Source organism: Rhinopithecus bieti, unplaced genomic scaffold (genome assembly GCF_001698545.2).
Source record: "Rhinopithecus bieti isolate Rb0 unplaced genomic scaffold, ASM169854v2 scaffold_3040, whole genome shotgun sequence".
In the NCBI taxonomy this organism is placed as follows: Eukaryota; Metazoa; Chordata; class Mammalia; order Primates; family Cercopithecidae; genus Rhinopithecus; species Rhinopithecus bieti.
Window position 1 is genome coordinate 9,379,433 of NW_016804657.1, and position 17,415 is coordinate 9,396,847.

Below are 17,415 nucleotides of genomic sequence, written 5' to 3' on the forward strand. Positions count from 1 at the left end.
ACCAGGCAAGACGGCCCCTGTTGAATCTTGCTTGACTTGGCCCCTTCATGGGTAACTCTTCTGTGATTTGGCTTTCCCAACACATCTCACACCTTCCCACAAGTGACCTTTTCACTCTGTACTTGGCTTTTCTGTGGTGGGTTAAGTGCCTGCACACATTCACGTCATCATGTTCCTGGTGTGAAGATGACGTGGTCATACGTGCTATTGATCTCCAAATACGCAAAGGACATTGAAGCTCTGCTCAGGCTCCTGCAATCTTTTCTGGGATAAGTATGGATATAAGGATATGGCAAGATGATGAATGCCCTACGTATAACTATTGTTCTGATTTGTGTAGCCCCTTGTGCTGCACGGCTCTTTTTATGAAAGTGAGCTTCCACATACCTAATGGTGCTTAGTCCCTTAGACTCTAAATCTTAGACCATGTGTTGTTATTTCATACCATCCCAGAGCTATTTCCTCTTATATAAAATTTCCAGAAATCCATAGGCATACTGCATCATGTGGCAGTGGGCTTCTGCATTTCCTTGGAGCCTTACGACAGGCCACCCTAATTATAATCACTGGTTCTCAGCTTACTGTCAGCCTGTGTTAAGCAGTCTCACTTTCAACTACTCATCGTCATCTCCAGAAAGCCTCCCCTGAACTTTGAACTGACACAACTGCTCCCATAGTATCCATGTTTACCTCTATCATAGCATTTCCTCACTACAGTAATTGTTTCTATTTTTGGTCTGTCACGACACTGGACACATTAGAGCTCCTAAGTTGTATGGACTAGCTGTCACTTATCTGCATATTATCAATGCTTAGCACTATGTCCTGCACAAAATACACATTCAGTACATACTGATGAGTCATTGTTGAAGGTTTAGTTGAATGGGTTAAGGTAAAAATTATTTTGAGGTCTGTGAACTAATTCTATTCCAGTGACTCTTTCTGTTGCCAACATTACTGTCATGAAATATTAAGTATGACTTGTTTTGACACTGAGACAGAAGGACATACAGCCCACTAGAGTTATCACTGCAAAAAGGCTAATTAGTTTAACTCTCAAAGAGTAACTTTATTTACCATGCCTTTGTTGGAGGGAAGGTGTTGAAAGGATGACTGACTTCCCCATGATTTCACCTTGTAGGAGACAAGGAATTTAGCAGCCACCTGGATTGGCCTTCAGTTTTGTCTATATCTCAGTATCCTTCAGTGTTATCTTCCTTAAATCTTCCCAAAAGTCTGTGTAAGGTTTCATGGACATCACCAAACTAAACTGCCTGATAAGACATATGGACCCCTCAACCTCTGTTTCAACTTTTTATCTATGGTCTTCCCACCCTCCACTGACACACAAGCATGCCTTTGTCTCAGATATAGACTGGGAGCCCCAGAGATAATCTTTACCAACCTCAACATCTCCAGTTTTCTCTGTTCAGCAACATGATAAAGACGTCCCTGAGGGGGATTTTCTATCCCAGAGGTTTGACCAGAAAACTGAGATTTTTCCAACTCTGGATCCTTTGGCTTTGGCCCTGATTATTTTACTAGAGCCTTAATCTTCTCTAATTCTTAACAGTTTAAAAAAAGTATTTCCCTTGCCATGGTTGAGAAGCATGAGCCCTTGTTAGGATGAGATTTGGAGAGCTTTAATGAGAAGATGTACGTAAGCACATGTTGCAAAGAGACAAAACCAGAATATAGAAACAAGGCTCTGTTGATGAAGCAAAAACCCTCCTGAGACCAGCAGACTCTGGTAATGGAAAATGGGACCAGTGGCATTTTGCTTATTTGTTCTGGGCATCATTCTGGATGAAGGGATAGCTAATTTTTCTCTGTAAAGATTAATCAGTGATGGAACCCAAGATAGTTGTTGTTGTAGAGGGTGCCTCACCCTGTGAGCTTCCTTTCTGAGGAACACTACCAGCAACATCCTTAGGTCAAAGGCCTGAGCATTGCCACAGGGTTAGACAAAGCCTAATTCCAGAAACTTAGTATAGGAGCTATGTATGAATATAGTTTCCAAACAAACTGAATCTTTGGGGACTGCAAATAACATCACATGATCGGGCCTTCCACACTCCTGCCTTGAGGTAGGAAGTGTTAGGCAAAGACCTGCAAAAACTACAGGCTGAGCGGAGTGTGATCCTGACACTCTGGAGATGACTTCCATATGCAAGTCATACTTGAGCTCTTTCTGAATGAAACCAAACAAAAGGTGATTCCTATTATACTGTAAGCTTATTTAAGCCAGGGAACATGGCTTGTGTAGCATTCTCAGAATTTTGCCCAAGAAAAGAAATATTTTCCAAAAGTCTGCCTTATCAAATATTCATTGTGCTAACGTCAGATTGCCTGAGTATGACCTTTGGCAAGATTCTTGGTCTTTCCGCATTTTTCTCTCACCTATAATGTGGGTATAATAATAATACTATCAGCTTCATAAAGTTGTTGGGAATTAAATAAGACACTGTACTATCTAAGGCACTTAAGCTGGCATGAATAAGCACTTGATAAATGTTTCTTGTTTTATACTTATCACTTGAGAAAAGCTCACTCTGCATTTTATAAATCCTCGAGATGTTTTAGGAGAACGGGAAGGAATCCTACTAAAAGATATATCTCACAGATGAACTGAACCCCAGTGGGGCAAAGTTAACTGTTCCAGATTGCTTTGCAAAGCATCTGAGAAGCTGGGACTAGAAATTAGCCTTATCTTTGCCTGCTGGGTTTATATAAAGGAAAAGCAGATTGAGATTGGCTCAGGCTAGGTTGGCTCAGGGGCTGGCAGAAACTCCCTGATGCCTAACAAATCTGTTTCCTCTTCTTCCTATGCATTCAGCTAGACTATATTGCCCAGTTTCCCTTGCAGTTAGGTGTGGTCATTGGAGTTCTAACCGTTAGAATAGAGAGGAAGTCATGCACCAACACCAGACTGGGCTTATGAGTATCTCCCATGTACAAGTTTTATTTTTTCTCCTCATCTGCTAGCTGAATGGAGAGGTACTGAGCTAAGGGCTGAAGATATTGAAGCCATTAAACGGAAGATGATTGTTTTCCTAAATCATTGCTTGGAGAAGAGCTGCTCAATGAGAAACTCCATATTGGGTTGTGGGATGAGTGAGAAATGAACATTATTATGTTAAGATTTGGAAGTTTATCTGTTACCTCATCTAGAGACAGCCTAAGAGGGGCTCTACCTGCCCACGTGTAGAAGGATGCATGGTGTGGGCAAGATAAAGAGAACTCCAAGAATCTTCTTCATGGAGTTCAAAAGCTTCCCTGAGAATAAGAGCTGCCAGGGGTTGACTTGGCAATCTTTTGGCAGCCCCCTTTGTCCACTTTGGCTTCACTAGGTGAAAATACTAAAAATGACTCAAAACCCCTTTGGTCTTCTGTGCCTCTGCAGGGCCTGCAGTAAAGTGTAATAAAAGCAGAAACTGTTAGTAGGAAGCATCTGAAGTGGGAAATGCCGTTAGGCTGGGCCATAAAAGATGAGTGCTATGAGCAGTAAAATGAGCTAAGAAGGAAAACATGATGAATGTTTTCTCGGCTTTAAGCAGCAAGATCCCATTTCACCATCCCACGTGGCACTGTGTGCCTGACTGGAAAAAGCAAGGGCCTCTGTGCAGAGCCTGACTCAGGGAGTGTGGCAGCTGAGCCTATCCCTGGGGCCCTAGCTGGGGGAGTGGAGTGGGGTGGAGGTGTTGGGGGATCTGGGGGGATGCAGCTTGATTTCTTCATCACCTCCCAGGCCCTACTGATGCTTTCCAGGTTGAAGGTTCCCACTGAGACACTGGAGGAAATCCTGAATTGCCCAAGTTCCAGAGCAAGGACACCTCACACAGGGAAAGTGAACCCAGAGGTCATGGTGCCAGGAACAGCAGGGAGAACTTCATGAGATTTGACTTAAGAAAATGAATATCCTCTGTTTCAATCCCACTACCATAGCTCATTATACCACACAGAGAACATGCGTCTTTACTGTGCTGGCCCCACCCTCGCACCAGGACATCATCCTCCTCCTCAGTTTAGGCAGTTTCCATGAATTCTTCGAAGTACGATTCAAGTTCAGCTTTCTCCATGAGCCCACCACTTTTTATTATAGTCCCTATAAATCTCATTTTTGGAAAAACATAGTAGTGGAAAGGTCTGGGTTGGAGCCCTGCCTTTGTTACTTGCAAGCTATATGATTTTGTGCACATTGCTAACCTCTGTAAGTTTCGGTTTCCCTATCTATAAAATAGGGAACGAAATATAAATCCTATAGGGTGGCTGCAAGGATTACAGGATATTACCTTGCATAATGTGTAAGACGTAATAAACACGCAATAAAAAATTAGTTTTCTTCTGAAATTTTGCAGCATATATGGTCTTTACCACCAATTTAATACTTTTATTGTTTCATATGCATGTAGCTTGACTCCTCAACCAGGGTAAAATCTCCTTCTAGAACAGAATGTCTCAGATCATTATAGACTACCAAGTCATATTTAATATTTTTGCTTATTAATTACTGTTCATCATTAATCTGATTGATATCAATTGGTTGGTTGATCATCAGTTTTAACCTTTCACAAAGTTAGATAGAAAGATGTCTCTCATCCTCTAAGAACGTCATGAAAATATGATTTTACTCGGGCTGTGTAGAAGATAGATTCACATTTTGAAGAGTCTCTAAATTACTCCAGTCCCAAGAAGACTTCAAAAAATGAGTATCAATACTACAAAGCTATTGTAAAGACAAAAATGCCTGGCCTCCGCTGATACAAGACCAGCTGAGCACATCTTCCAGTGAGGCATGGCTGCCCTCAGCACAAGTTACAGTAAGCCAATTCTAAGAAAATGGCTATATTTATACTAGCTCAAACATCACCTCTGAGAGCAGCCCTCTTAGAAAATCCTATCTAAATAAGCCTTCATTCTCATTGTCTAGCCATTCTCCATCATTCTATTATTTTTAATTTCCTCAAAGTCATCATTGCAATCTGAAATTATTCATTTACTTGCTAGTGTATTCAATATCAGTCTCCCACCAGACCATGAGTTCCTTAAAGGCAAGAACGTATGTGGTTGTTCATTGCTACATTCTCAGTGCCTAGAGCAGCGCTTAACAAAGAGCATTATATAATATTTATTGAACTGAACCTGGTGAACCTTGACATAGTTGTGGGGAACAAATCTCCAGTTGATGATCATAAGCAAAAAAGCTTTTGTGAAATGCATCTTTGCAGCTGGGTTTCCTTGGGAAGACAACTCTCCTTTAGCTTACTGAATGCAAATTGGTACAACAGAGCTTCTCTGAAATCCTCAAAGTACTAAGCAATGAATTAAACACTTGGCATCAACCAAACAGCTCTGCTCTTGGATCTCAGCTCTCAAAACTCCCACTAATGGCAAAATATTCCATAGAAAAAGATACTAATCTATTGGCTGTAAGAAAGTTCTGAATATCTCTATCTTTATTAAATTGCTCCTTGAATTGAAATGCTATTATTTTTCCTCCAATGTTTATTCATTGTACTATCTTTTAAAATCTTATTTTGTTCTCAACCCACCATTTCTTATTTCTATAAAAATTCTGAGCATCCTTAAAAGTTCAATAGAAGTTCTGCCTCACCAATAAAAACCATTAACCTCTTCTTCTTACCCTCAATGTCGTCTTTGAATTTCCAGAGCCTTTTATTTCACCTCATTGTGAATGGCTGCCTAAAAAGCGAGCCCTTTCAAGAAAGAAACCATGGTGTGTTTTTTACTCTTCATTCTCTTCATTCCATATAATGGATGCTTGCTAGCTACTATTTAAATTTACACTAATCTACCACAGAATACTATATGAAAAACAATAAACCTTTGTTAACTTAGGTAGCTTTAACTTGGAGTAAATAATATTTAGCCATGCAACCATTATTTACCATCCTTTAAAAAAAGGCTTTGGTCAACAAATTAAACAATAAGTATGTATTGAGATTCTATAATAGATCAGGAACTGTCCTAGCTATTGAGGATGCAAAGATGAACAAGATAGCCTTTCCCCTAGAAGAATGAGTAATTGTAGAGCACCTTAGACTACAGAAGAATAATCCTTCTAGTAAACACCCCTTTGTGTAATCACTATGCCAATTCCAATAAATGCTCACTATTTCATGAAAGAGAATTGCATAGAGCATATTCTTCACAATTCTTTATCCAGTTTGTTTTTTAAAAAACATTTTTATTACTTCTTCAGGTACACATAGAAACATATGCCATAATTCAATGGAACTAACTTGGATTGTTCTAATTAACCCAAATTACAAAATGTTCTGTACTTAATATTCTAAATGATTATTGAAATTATGATTCTTACTATTGGATGAAAATATGGAGATTTCTATGTCAAGTTTTCTGATTGGCATACTATGATTACCTACCACCCCAAACCTCAAAGGGTGTTAGATCAGTGAACAATGTTTAGTATGCTGCTAAATTAAAAAATAATAATAATAACCATAAGCTTCACATGTAATTGTTTTTGTTAAACCATTATGAAACCAAGGGGTGATGCAAGGTTTCCAAATAGGAGTGGTTTTCTAAGTTTTGAGGCATGTCATGCCCAGAGAGCCTACAATCCGTAGAGGTACTCAGTCAGTCATTGTCCAGCTATTTTGGCAATGATCTGATGGCTAATGGAATTAACTAGCATGTCACCCTCTGCAGTTGTTTATAAAACCAGAGCAATGAATAAGGTTTTTGCTCTCCCAAACCAACCTCCATTTCCAGTGAATGGCTGTGATGGTTGGCAACCTGAGCCCACCAAATCAAACCCTAGTGAAATGGGTCAGTGAGCAACCAGTGTAACAGTCCACCAGGAAACAGTCTGGAGTAGGGGCAAGAGCAGGAGGTTTCAAGTCCTGGCTCTGCTGCTTCTCAGCCACTTAAGAATGGGCAGGTCACAAAGCTTATCTTTTACTTCTCCATTTGCAAAACAATACTTCCTGGCCTGTCTACCTTTCATGGTTATTGTGAGACTCCAATGAGATAATATACTAAAGTTCTTGTAAATGGCATAGTCCTAGCCTCTTTATTAGTCTAACTTGTCAGTTGGTGCATGACAACTCAAAACCACTCTCCCTATGCTGCATTCAAGGAGGATAGTGTATACTTATTATTCAATACACCAAACAAAATCCAGCCTCAGAGGCACTCTCACCTCAGTGCCTTAAGATATGTCTTATTTCCTGACTGTCCAAGTGCCTCGTGGTACTGCTGAATGACGGTGCTACTTAACCTTAGGGTCAGATTGCCAGCTCCACCACTTGGTCAAATATTTAACATTCTATAAGCTCATTTCTGGATCTATAAAATGATGATTCAAATATTACCTATCTCACAGAATTGTGGGAGGATAAGATAATCATGTAAAATACATGGTATAGTATCAGGTGGCACACAGAAATGATGACAATTACTATTAGCCTCACACAGGTTTCTGCAGCTAACACGAAGGCAAAAATCCCATTAGAGTCAAAAGATCTGGTTTCATGTCCTCGTTCCCTCTGTGACAGGCTGGATAATGCCACCAAATTCATTCAATCTCTCTGGAATGCAGTTACTACATATAAAAGGATGCTAATATTCACTTCATGGGGTCTATATAAAGATCACATAGAGTAATATATATAAAACTTCTATACTCACTGTAATGCACGATGAAGATGCACAAGGCTGTTGTTTGATTTTTCTGTATGAACAAACATGCAGAAAACAATTGCAAAGATTTTATTTAGCGGCTTTCTGTGCTTGGCACTTAGAAACAGAGTTCCGTGCATAAGGGCAAATTTTTATACACCTTTTCTTCATACATATTTTACATACCCTTATATTGCCCCCTTTTTCATATTCATAATATTGGATTCCCCACTAGGCACATAAATACATTTATCTACAACACCTCAAAACCAGAAATCTTAATAATATCTGTATTATTTTACTTGGTATTATTTGCATTTCCACACCATTTAAAAATTTTAGCTTGCACCACGCTTCACTTGCTTTCTTACTATTAAAAGATTTGAAGGGAAAGGGAAAGATGAAGGAAAAAACCCAAAACTTCAAAATGCAATGAACTATTTGATAAAAATGGAGAGCTAAGGGCAGGTAGAAGGTACAGAAGACCCATCTGCAATTGCCTGGGACATGAGGGGATTTTTCCTGCCACAGGGGTAGCGGGCAGGCATTCTAGGTTAGGCGTCTGGATCCGGCACTTGGAGGTCAGGCCTCTATTTGTTGCCTCTGCTCTTGGTATCATCTTCCGAGATTGTAAAACTATTCCTTCTTCACTCCCTTCTATTTCCCTTCCCCTACCAGGCTGCATGCTGTGGAATCAGCACTTCCCACGTAGTGCACCTCTCTTTTGGATCACAGTGGTCAGAGCTGTGGGCTCAGGATGCATTCCTTGCTCCGTCCCTCTGACCAACGCCCTGACCATGCTCAATGTGCCAGAGACGTTTACTCCTCAGTAATGCCATGATTCTTTCTATAGCCTGTAGTGGGGCAGGCGGCATTTGGGGGGACAAACCAAAAACACATCTCCTTGGTGAATTAAAACTCTCATCATTGCTCACACTTTCTTTGTCACTCTTGCTCTCCACCTCTCTCCTGTTCTCTGTTCTTCCTGTTTGTCTTTCTCCTGTTCAGCTGTTCTTTCTCCCTCTTTCCACGGGCACCACTGGGAATATCAATGATAGCATACAAGTGAAGAGAGCCAAAGTTCAAAAGCAATCTTTTTCTGGAAGCCAAGACCAGTTGTACTGATGTCTTTCCACTCTCATCCATGGGGAGGGTCTCCAGGATACATGGTTCATTCCAGAAGCAGAGGAAGCTGCAGGGGAGAAAGACTGGCAGCTACTGCTGGCCCACTCCATCTAGAGTTGTACATAGACAAATTCTTGGTGAAAGCACCCATTCTGGGCCTCCCTCCACAGAGTTCACCCAGTTCAGAGTCAGTGTGCATGTATGATTGCATGTGTATGAACTGTGTATGAATATATATGTGTGTGTGCATGTATGTATTGGTAGGTCTGTCTGTATGTGGGTGTGTATGTGTAACTTTTCATGGCTGCCACACACTAGCATCTCCCTTAACATTATGACGAAGTGATTATTCAGTCTCTTCAAAGGCCACTCTGGAACAGACAATGCTTTATAAAACTAAGGTCTGGGAAGGCAGGAGAATGGCCACTGAGTTGTGGATGATTCTACCGCAAGTATCCCTCACTGGCTTAAAGGTGTCTCTAGTTCTTGGGGATATGTTTTCCTCCAGGAAAAACAACAACAACAACAACAACAACACAGTTCCTGTTTTCTGAAGGCACTGGACTCTCAAAGAAGAGGATCTGACCACGAAGACTCTGGGGCCTTGATTGCCAAATGCTCCGTGGTGTTTGGACTGGCCTTTAAACCATGTGCACGGACATCTGGGAGGAGGAGCCTGGAACTGCCCCATATTGCCGGCCATCACAAGTGTTGGTTGCCTGTTGGTTATTGGGTGAAGGGCTAATCATGTGCATGCTGTGCTCCATCCCTGATGGCAGGTACTGCCTCTCTCCAAAGGCCCCATTGGAAGGAGAAGAACAGAGTAAAGTGCTTTGAGAGGCGCTCAGTTTTTCTGGGCTTGCAGCTAGTCTAGGGGAAGTGGGGAAATTGTATCCATACAGGTTGTAAGGGTTGTGAAGGGAGAAGGCATTGTAGGAGCTCTGCTGCATGTGGCTGCCCCCGAACATGTGTGGTGATGAGGAGCTGGAGGCAGCATTGCCTGCCTGCATGACATACTGAAACTGGGAAGTGGGGAAGGACCCCAGCTGGCCACCATAGGCTTCCATCTTGCTGTTGCCAGGCAACGAGGGAGGAGTTGGTATTCCGGATATCAGGGATGGAGTCCTCTGAGGCATGAAGGTTTCAGAGGGCTGAGTGGCTGAAGTGGTGCCACTCTGAAGCCTGTTGTAGCCACTGTCACTCAGCCCTGGGTAGCTCTGCAAGGCAGCCATGTTGCTTCGGGCACATGGTGGATAATCAGAGAGGTTTAGATTACACAGCTGGCTCTCTCGGCAGCCCACATTGAAAGTGTTGGGGGCCAGATGAAAAGTTGGAGGAGAACAGGATGGAGATAAAAGATGAGAAGAAGCCGAAGGGGATGGTGTCCCAGTGCTGGAGGTGGTTGGGGAAGTGCCTGTGCTGCCTCCTGAAAAATAAAATGTGAATACTATTGAGACAGAGTCTTTTAAGATGAGTCTGCCTAAGTCATATGCAAGCCATACTGGAGGTGCCTTGAAATGTCCAAGATAAGGCTGATTTTTACAGAACTATTTTTCCTCTTAACTCAGCAGACCTATGCTAAGTGATTCCACCTGTGGACACATACACAGTCATACAGTCATACACACACACACTCACACACACACACGCACACATTCCAGAAGACTGTGATCAAAAACAACACTAAATTCTTTTGTTTGTTTCTCCCTGTAAGAGCCTTAGTAAGTCCTTTGTATAAAAATAACAATAAACCTTCCAAGATTCACGTTGCCATTTCTCACCATCAAATTCACTTTCTAAGACGACCTCTGATGTCAGCATTAAAATCCACTAGCTCAGCTCTTCCCATTCTTAATGGAAATGCATTAAATACACATTTTATTCAAGGGCTGTTGCCTGCTTTGCCATTTTTATTCTTCCAGCCAAACATGCAGGACACCAAAGCAGGACCCTAATCTCAGAGGAAATGGGGTAATGGAAGAGAGTGCCAAGTCAAAATTGAGGCCTGGGGGTGCAAGCAGTGGAGCCTGGGGTATGAGATTGAAGTTGCATCACATGAAAGACATTGGGAACACAATTATAAGGGCTAGATTAGAATAAAGCAAGGCTAACCCAAAACAAAATCATTGTGAACCAGAGACTCTGCTGATCTCCTTTTATAAGATCATGCCCATTCTCAGAGACTGGAATAAAGACTGTAAATGGAGTCTTTGGAGTTTCGATATTTATGAGAACAAGAAGCTAAACAGGCCTTAAACTGACCTGAAAGTCAGGAGATCTGGGTCTGCTCACAACTCTGCCACACTAACTGCCCAGGTAACCCTGGGCACATCATTTACCCTCTGCAGGTTACAGTTTCTTCATCTAGAGATGAGGAATTAACTTAGATCAGTGGTTCTCGGCCATAGAGGACCTGGCAGCTTTTAAAAATGCTGGTGTTCCAGGATCCTACCTCGGATGAACTAAAGCAGAGTTTCTGGGCATGGGAACTCCACAGCAGTATTGTTTTAAAAGCTCCCCCAGATGTGTAGTGTGGCTTAAGAACCAATCATACAACCCGAATTCCTCATTTCTAAGTACTCAGAATAGTCCTTCCTAAACTTGAGTGTGTATGAGAATCAGCTAGATGGCTTGTTAAAGCACAGATTGCTGACTCCATCCCTAGAGTCTCTGATTCTGTTGCTCTGGGGTGGGGCCTACGAATCTGCATTTCCAACAAGTTTTCAGGTGATGGTCCAGAGACCACACTTTGGGTTAGAGGAACTCCAGATTCCTTTCATTTCCAAAAGTTCCTGAATCTGTGTTTGAACGAGTTGATCTTACGATGTGTGAATGTTAGAGCTAGACAGGTGGATGACACACCAACAGACTGAGGACTAGTTCAATCCAACCTACTTCAGTGTGTTCTCAGATAGTTTAAGAAGGCCAAAAACGACCTTTACGAGCCTCCTCTTTCCCAAAGTCAGGAAGGAGCAGTGTAGCATCCGCCTCCTGTCTCATCCAATGGAAGTTAAAGACATGGGTGAGTGCTAGGGCTGCAGGGCCCTTTATTTGAATTCTGGAAAGAGCAGTTGCTTTGTCTTCCATAGAGAATCTTCCATGATGTAACTTCCTCCTTCACAGCAAGGTTAGGAGTTTCCCAGCATTGTCAAGAGCTGTGATTCCCCCAAGGAATGTAATATCCTTTAGATCACCTACGCACTCATGTTGGGACTCTTAGAAGATGAGCATTATAAAAGGGTAAGGGGCATTTTAGGTAGAAAAGAGCAGGAATAAGGTTTTTCTCAGTGAAGAAAATGTTATAAAAACTAGCAGGGGCTCGGTGCGCTGGCTCATGCCTGTAATCCTAGCACTTTGGGAGGCCGAGGCAGGTGGATCACTTGAGGTCAGGGGTTCAAAACCAGCCTGGCCAACATGGTGAAACCCTGTCTCTACTAAAAATACAAAAATTCAAAAATTAGCTAGGTGTGGTGGTGGGCGCATGTAATACCAGCTACTTGGGAGGTTGAGGCAGGAGACTCTCTTGAGCCCAGGAGGCAGATGTTGCAGTAAGCCAAGATAGCACCATTGCACTCTGGCCTGGGCAGCAAGAGCAAAACTCTGTCTCAAAAAAAAAAAACCGGCAGGATTCCAGAGACACTGGAATACAAAGAAACCATCCACAGTGTGCTAAGGACTCAGGGGTCCCAGATGTGTCAATTAAGAGACAGATGCCCTCAAAGAGGAAACCAAGGTTAATTTTTAGCAGGGAAAAAAAAAGCATTCAGCTTACAGCCATGGTCATAAGTAGTAGTGCTGGCTATAGAAGTACAAATTTGGCTCTTGTTGTTATAATAGTTTATTCAGAGGTAAATTTTAACAAAGCCTAACTAATAACAAAAGAATTTCAAAAGAATTTCCCCCAATGAACTTTCAAGGAAGAATTGTATTTAATAGAGTCATTTCAGAAACTTCTCCTTCCTCATTTATAATACTCAACTTAAAAAACCTTTAAAAAAAAAAGTAAAATGATTTTTATTCCACAATTTGAGACAAGGCCAACATTGTAAATACCACTGGGAGAAGGAAGCCAGCAGCTGGCCACATTGGAAAGAGCCCTGAGTCTGATTCTAGGCTTATTAACCTCTGTCCAGTTCATGACCACTAGCAATGCAGGCCACCTCTTCATTCTCATTAGCTGTGAAATCAGGGACTTGAACCAGTGGGCCTCAGTTTCTGTCCTTCTCAGCCTATCTGTAACTGAGGTTTCAAGTAATATAAAGTGTGAATTGCCAACAACAAGTACTTTCCATGGAATTATTTTAATATAATGAAGGATGTCTGGCAGGAGAAGATTCTAGAAGGAGGAGGAAGAACATCTCATCTGTCTTGTTTCTATACAGCTGAATGGCCAGGCCTTCTGTGCCTTGCAGAAATCTCAAGGATTTATTTCAAGTGTGTAGTTCTTCTTTGAGGCATCCTACACATTTTCCTTATTTTCCACTCTAAATGCCATGAGCTTCTCTGAAATAAATGCTATGGCACAAATGGAGAAACCTGACTCCAGCTGTAAAGAGATATGTGTTTTATGGGATAAGTATCTAGTCACTTCTCTTTGAAAGTTCATCCTTGCTCTCCCTGATCTGGTGTTTATGTGGTCCCTGAGGAGACCACCTGTTCAGCATGCCATACTGTCCTGTTATAGGTATATTCCATCAGGCACTGGTTCTAGCCCTGCAGCAGGAAGCATAAGGTGGAACAGACGACTTCCTACAACTCTAAATGGTTTTCTCTGATGGCCCAAGATGGAACAAGTGGTACTGATTTGAGGCCTCAATTGGTTTCACTACAAAAAAAAAAAAAAAAAAAGGTGGGGGGAGGGTGGAACTATTAACAAGTTACAGGGATTTCTGCTGAGCAGATGAAAGACACATGTTAAAAAGTTTGTAGTCAGCTTGCTTGGGCTTTTAAATGACATTCACTGGAAATGAGACTTGGTGGCCTGCTGAGCTTGAGTGGGAGAAGACCCCGTATGAACTACTGTTTGAAGGAGGCAGGGGCAAGCCTGTCCAAGAGAAGGTTACCTTGCTTCCATGCACTTTGAAGAAATGCTCATGTGCTCATAAAGTACTCAATACAAATAACAGCTATTTTTCAAAGTCCCCATAGAAAGAGAAGACTATGGTATTCATTTTGCAGAGAAGCAAACCAAGATACTGACAAGTCTTTCTCCTCCCATGATCTAACAGCTTGTTAACTGTTAAATAAGACTGGAATTTCCAGCCAAGGGCAAAATGAGCACAAAGAGGGAGCCCATCCTCCTTGTTCATTTTCAACACTTGGCTGACTAGAGATTCTCATCACAGAAAAGCTAGGGCAGGGTGGGAGGCCAGGCCAGGCCACACTGATACAGGAGGGTAAGAGCTGCCTCTCAAAGCAAAGCATGCCTCTCTTCCCTGTGCCCTCCTCGCCTCTGTACCTGCCAGGTCCTGCGTGCTCTGAGCATCTTGACAGAAATTTTATTTAATGGGTGAGTGTGGTCTATAGGGTCAAACAAACCCAGTTCCAATCCAAGCTATCTTACTGATTAAGGACAGAACCGTAGCAAGTTAGCATCTCCAAGCCTTTTATATTATTAAGGAATTGCTGATATCTACTTTGTAGAGATGTTTTGAGAAATAGATAAGATATAATAACATATATTACAAAGTGCTCATAAATGTATTTAGCACATAGGCATTAATTTTTTAAAAAAATAATTTTTAGTAGATTGGGGCCTCACTATGTTGCTCAGGCTGGTCTTAAACCCCTAGGCTCAAGCAATCCTCCTATCTCAGCCTCAAAGTGTTAGGATTATAGGCATGAGCCACTGCACCTAGCCCAGCACATAAGCATTAACTATTCTCTTCTATGAGAGAAGAGTGAAGGAAGGAGAAAGGAACTTCAGTTCTAATGAGAATGGCTCTGCGGCGTTGGACTCTGTCTGTGGAGCTAAGCATCTTGGCCTCTCGCCACCCTGATGAGCATTATGTCTCAATAGCTACATGTTTGTTGTAACATGCTAGAGAAACCTCCATTGCGGTGAATGATGGAGCACTAGGCCAGGTAGCAGCTATGGCCCTACCTGGGCCATATTCCCAAAGGCTAACCTAACTCTGGTTTATCTCTGAATTATCTGTCCATCCTCCCTCACTTCCAGTTCAGGACAAGAATGGCTACCCGTGTCTCCATCTTTCCTCAAATGAAGCAAAGTGGAACTGACAGAACACAAATAGCTAGACTATTGTCTTTCCCACTATCCTTAGAGGTCTTAATTCACTTCTGAGAAGTGATTAAAATATAATGCCCTAAGTAGCTTAAAACTTTCAAGAGTTCTGTACCATCTATAGGATCTGTAGGTCCTGTAGGATCTGTAGGGTCTGTAGGATCAATCTCCTACAGCCCCAGCTCCCTTCATCCTATTTTACCCATGGGCCAATATGAGGCAGCACACATGAAAATTCATATATGACATTAACTTGCTCCAATATCCAAGGCTAATGGCCAAAACAACCAAAAAGGATATGTTTAGCAGTAATTCCGTATGAGGACAATAACCTAGAATATACTTCATTTTACCATAAAGACAAGTTAAATGTGACCATGAAAATCCTGAATACTAAACCTGTTGACTTTTGCATCTCTAAATTGATCATTTCCAGATTGTAATATGAGGGCTTTCACATACAGTTTCCTTTTCAATTTGTTTTGTTGTGCTTTTCTTCCTCCTCCCCCAAAATTGAAAAACAGTAAGGGGAAACCCCATCTGGGCTAGTAAAGAATAAATTTCCATGTAATTACTTGGTTCCATGAGCCAGACTCTTCTCTCGTATAATTCAATGGCATCTGTCTCTGAGGAGTGCTGATTCACTGTGTATCCTTGAGAAGTCTTCTTTGAGGCTTTCAAACAGGTAAGAGGTAAAATATCAGCACCCTATAGACTGATCCCAGAGAATAAACCCAGAGATCATAAAGTTTAATGAGCACAGCACTGTTCATCTCAACAAAAGAATTACTTAGTTGAGATGAGTATCATCCTCATAATGCAAATGTGAACATTAGAGTGCTAATAGGAAGCGTGTGGTTTCAATCTTAGAAAGATTCCTAATGAATCATTCTCCATAAAAGCTAAAGGAATGCACAGACCTAAACTCCTTCTCTTTAAAATAGCTTTGAATATATTCATCCAATCCAATTTTGCACATTGGTCCTCTGTGTTCTGAGTGTCTCTGCTTCTTAGATGGTCCTATTTTATATCTACCACATTCCTTAGATGGACTGCAGCATTTCTTCACTTTCCATTAACTTAATTGTTTTCTCCGCTACTTGTTTTACTGCCTTCCTTGCCGCAGCATGCATCTGTTATCTTCATTTAGAATTAATCTGCTTCTTTCTGGCAACAGTATCTAGTTTTCCCACCACTACACACTTTCTCCCACTCTCATGGCTTCACCCCTACAATCAGGGAAGGCATGTGACTCAGGCCTGGACAATCAAAGCATCATTTTCCCCCCCACCACAGTAATTAAAATTGAGATGACTCAATTAAAGGCAATTAGACTCAATGAGATTTTGGTAGAAATCTAAGGAGAAAGGTACATGCCTTTTCTCATCAGATTTAAATCTCAAAATATGTAGGGCCAGGGGTTCTGGTAAGCATGTTCATACCATGGGGAACCTGAGAACAAAGTCAAGATGATAGCAAAGTTGAGAAATGGAGTTGATGATCTTTTATGGGTGCCTACATTAAGCTTTGCCTAAAACTGGCTATTTGAGTCATTTCAGTTTCATGACCCAATGAGTTTCTTTTTTGCTTTGCCATTTGGGTTTTATATTATTTACAACAGTAAGAATCCTCATTGATATACCTCCCTAATTCTATAGGTAATTCCACTATGAAACTGAAGGGGTAGGAATATTAAGATAAAGTTGGAAGAGACAGAAATAAAAATGAGAACGGTAGGACTAGACTGTGAACCACTTTGTCAAATTGAAGCTATGGATGATTCCTTCCTAAGACATGATAAATCACCTATGAGTAGAAACAAGGTATTTCAGCTATGTAAATAGACATCTAGCTCTGTAAAAAATATCTAATAAGATAGTGCCTTTACTTTAAAAATATACATAATCTCTTAAATGGTTTCTGGCCTCATTCTGATCAATAAGAACAGGCTTAAAAATGAAGTGAAAATGCTGGCAACTTTGCAAGATGATTTTTTCATATTAGTGTTCATGACAAATAAGGAATATAATATACAGAATAGAAAACAACAGCTGCTGGTTTTTTTTTTTTTTTTTATTTTCTAAAAGTTCAGTAGAAAGAAATGCACAAATCTAAACAAAAGGTAATTTCAAAACCTATATAACCCCACAAATGGTGAGAAGATAAAAGTGGAGTGTCTAAAGACATCAAAGTGACCATTCTCTGATAGGTTTGTGAAATGCAGTTAGATAAGACATAAAAGGAAGAATATATAAATAAAAGCAGGAAAAACAATGGTGTGATCTTGTGGGAATAACATTAGGATGCCTAGAATTAAGTGAAGTTTGTAGTCTTCCCTAACAGTAATACTCATATTTTTTCTTGTACTGTGCTTCTTTCTT

At 41.1% G+C, this 17,415-nt stretch overlaps 1 protein-coding gene across 2 annotated transcripts in view; it reads right to left on the bottom strand.

The window, feature by feature from the left end:
• Nucleotides 1–7,736: 7,736 nt before the first annotated feature.
• Nucleotides 7,737–17,415, bottom strand: part of TBX15 (T-box transcription factor 15) — a 105,649-nt gene continuing 95,970 nt past the window's right edge. For both annotated transcript variants that reach the window (XM_017869835.1, XM_017869836.1), the window contains exon 8: nt 7,737–10,216. In XM_017869835.1, coding sequence (XP_017725324.1) covers nt 9,432–10,216 — 785 coding nt within the window. In that variant the 3' untranslated portion in view covers nt 7,737–9,431. The remainder of the gene's footprint in view (nt 10,217–17,415) is intronic.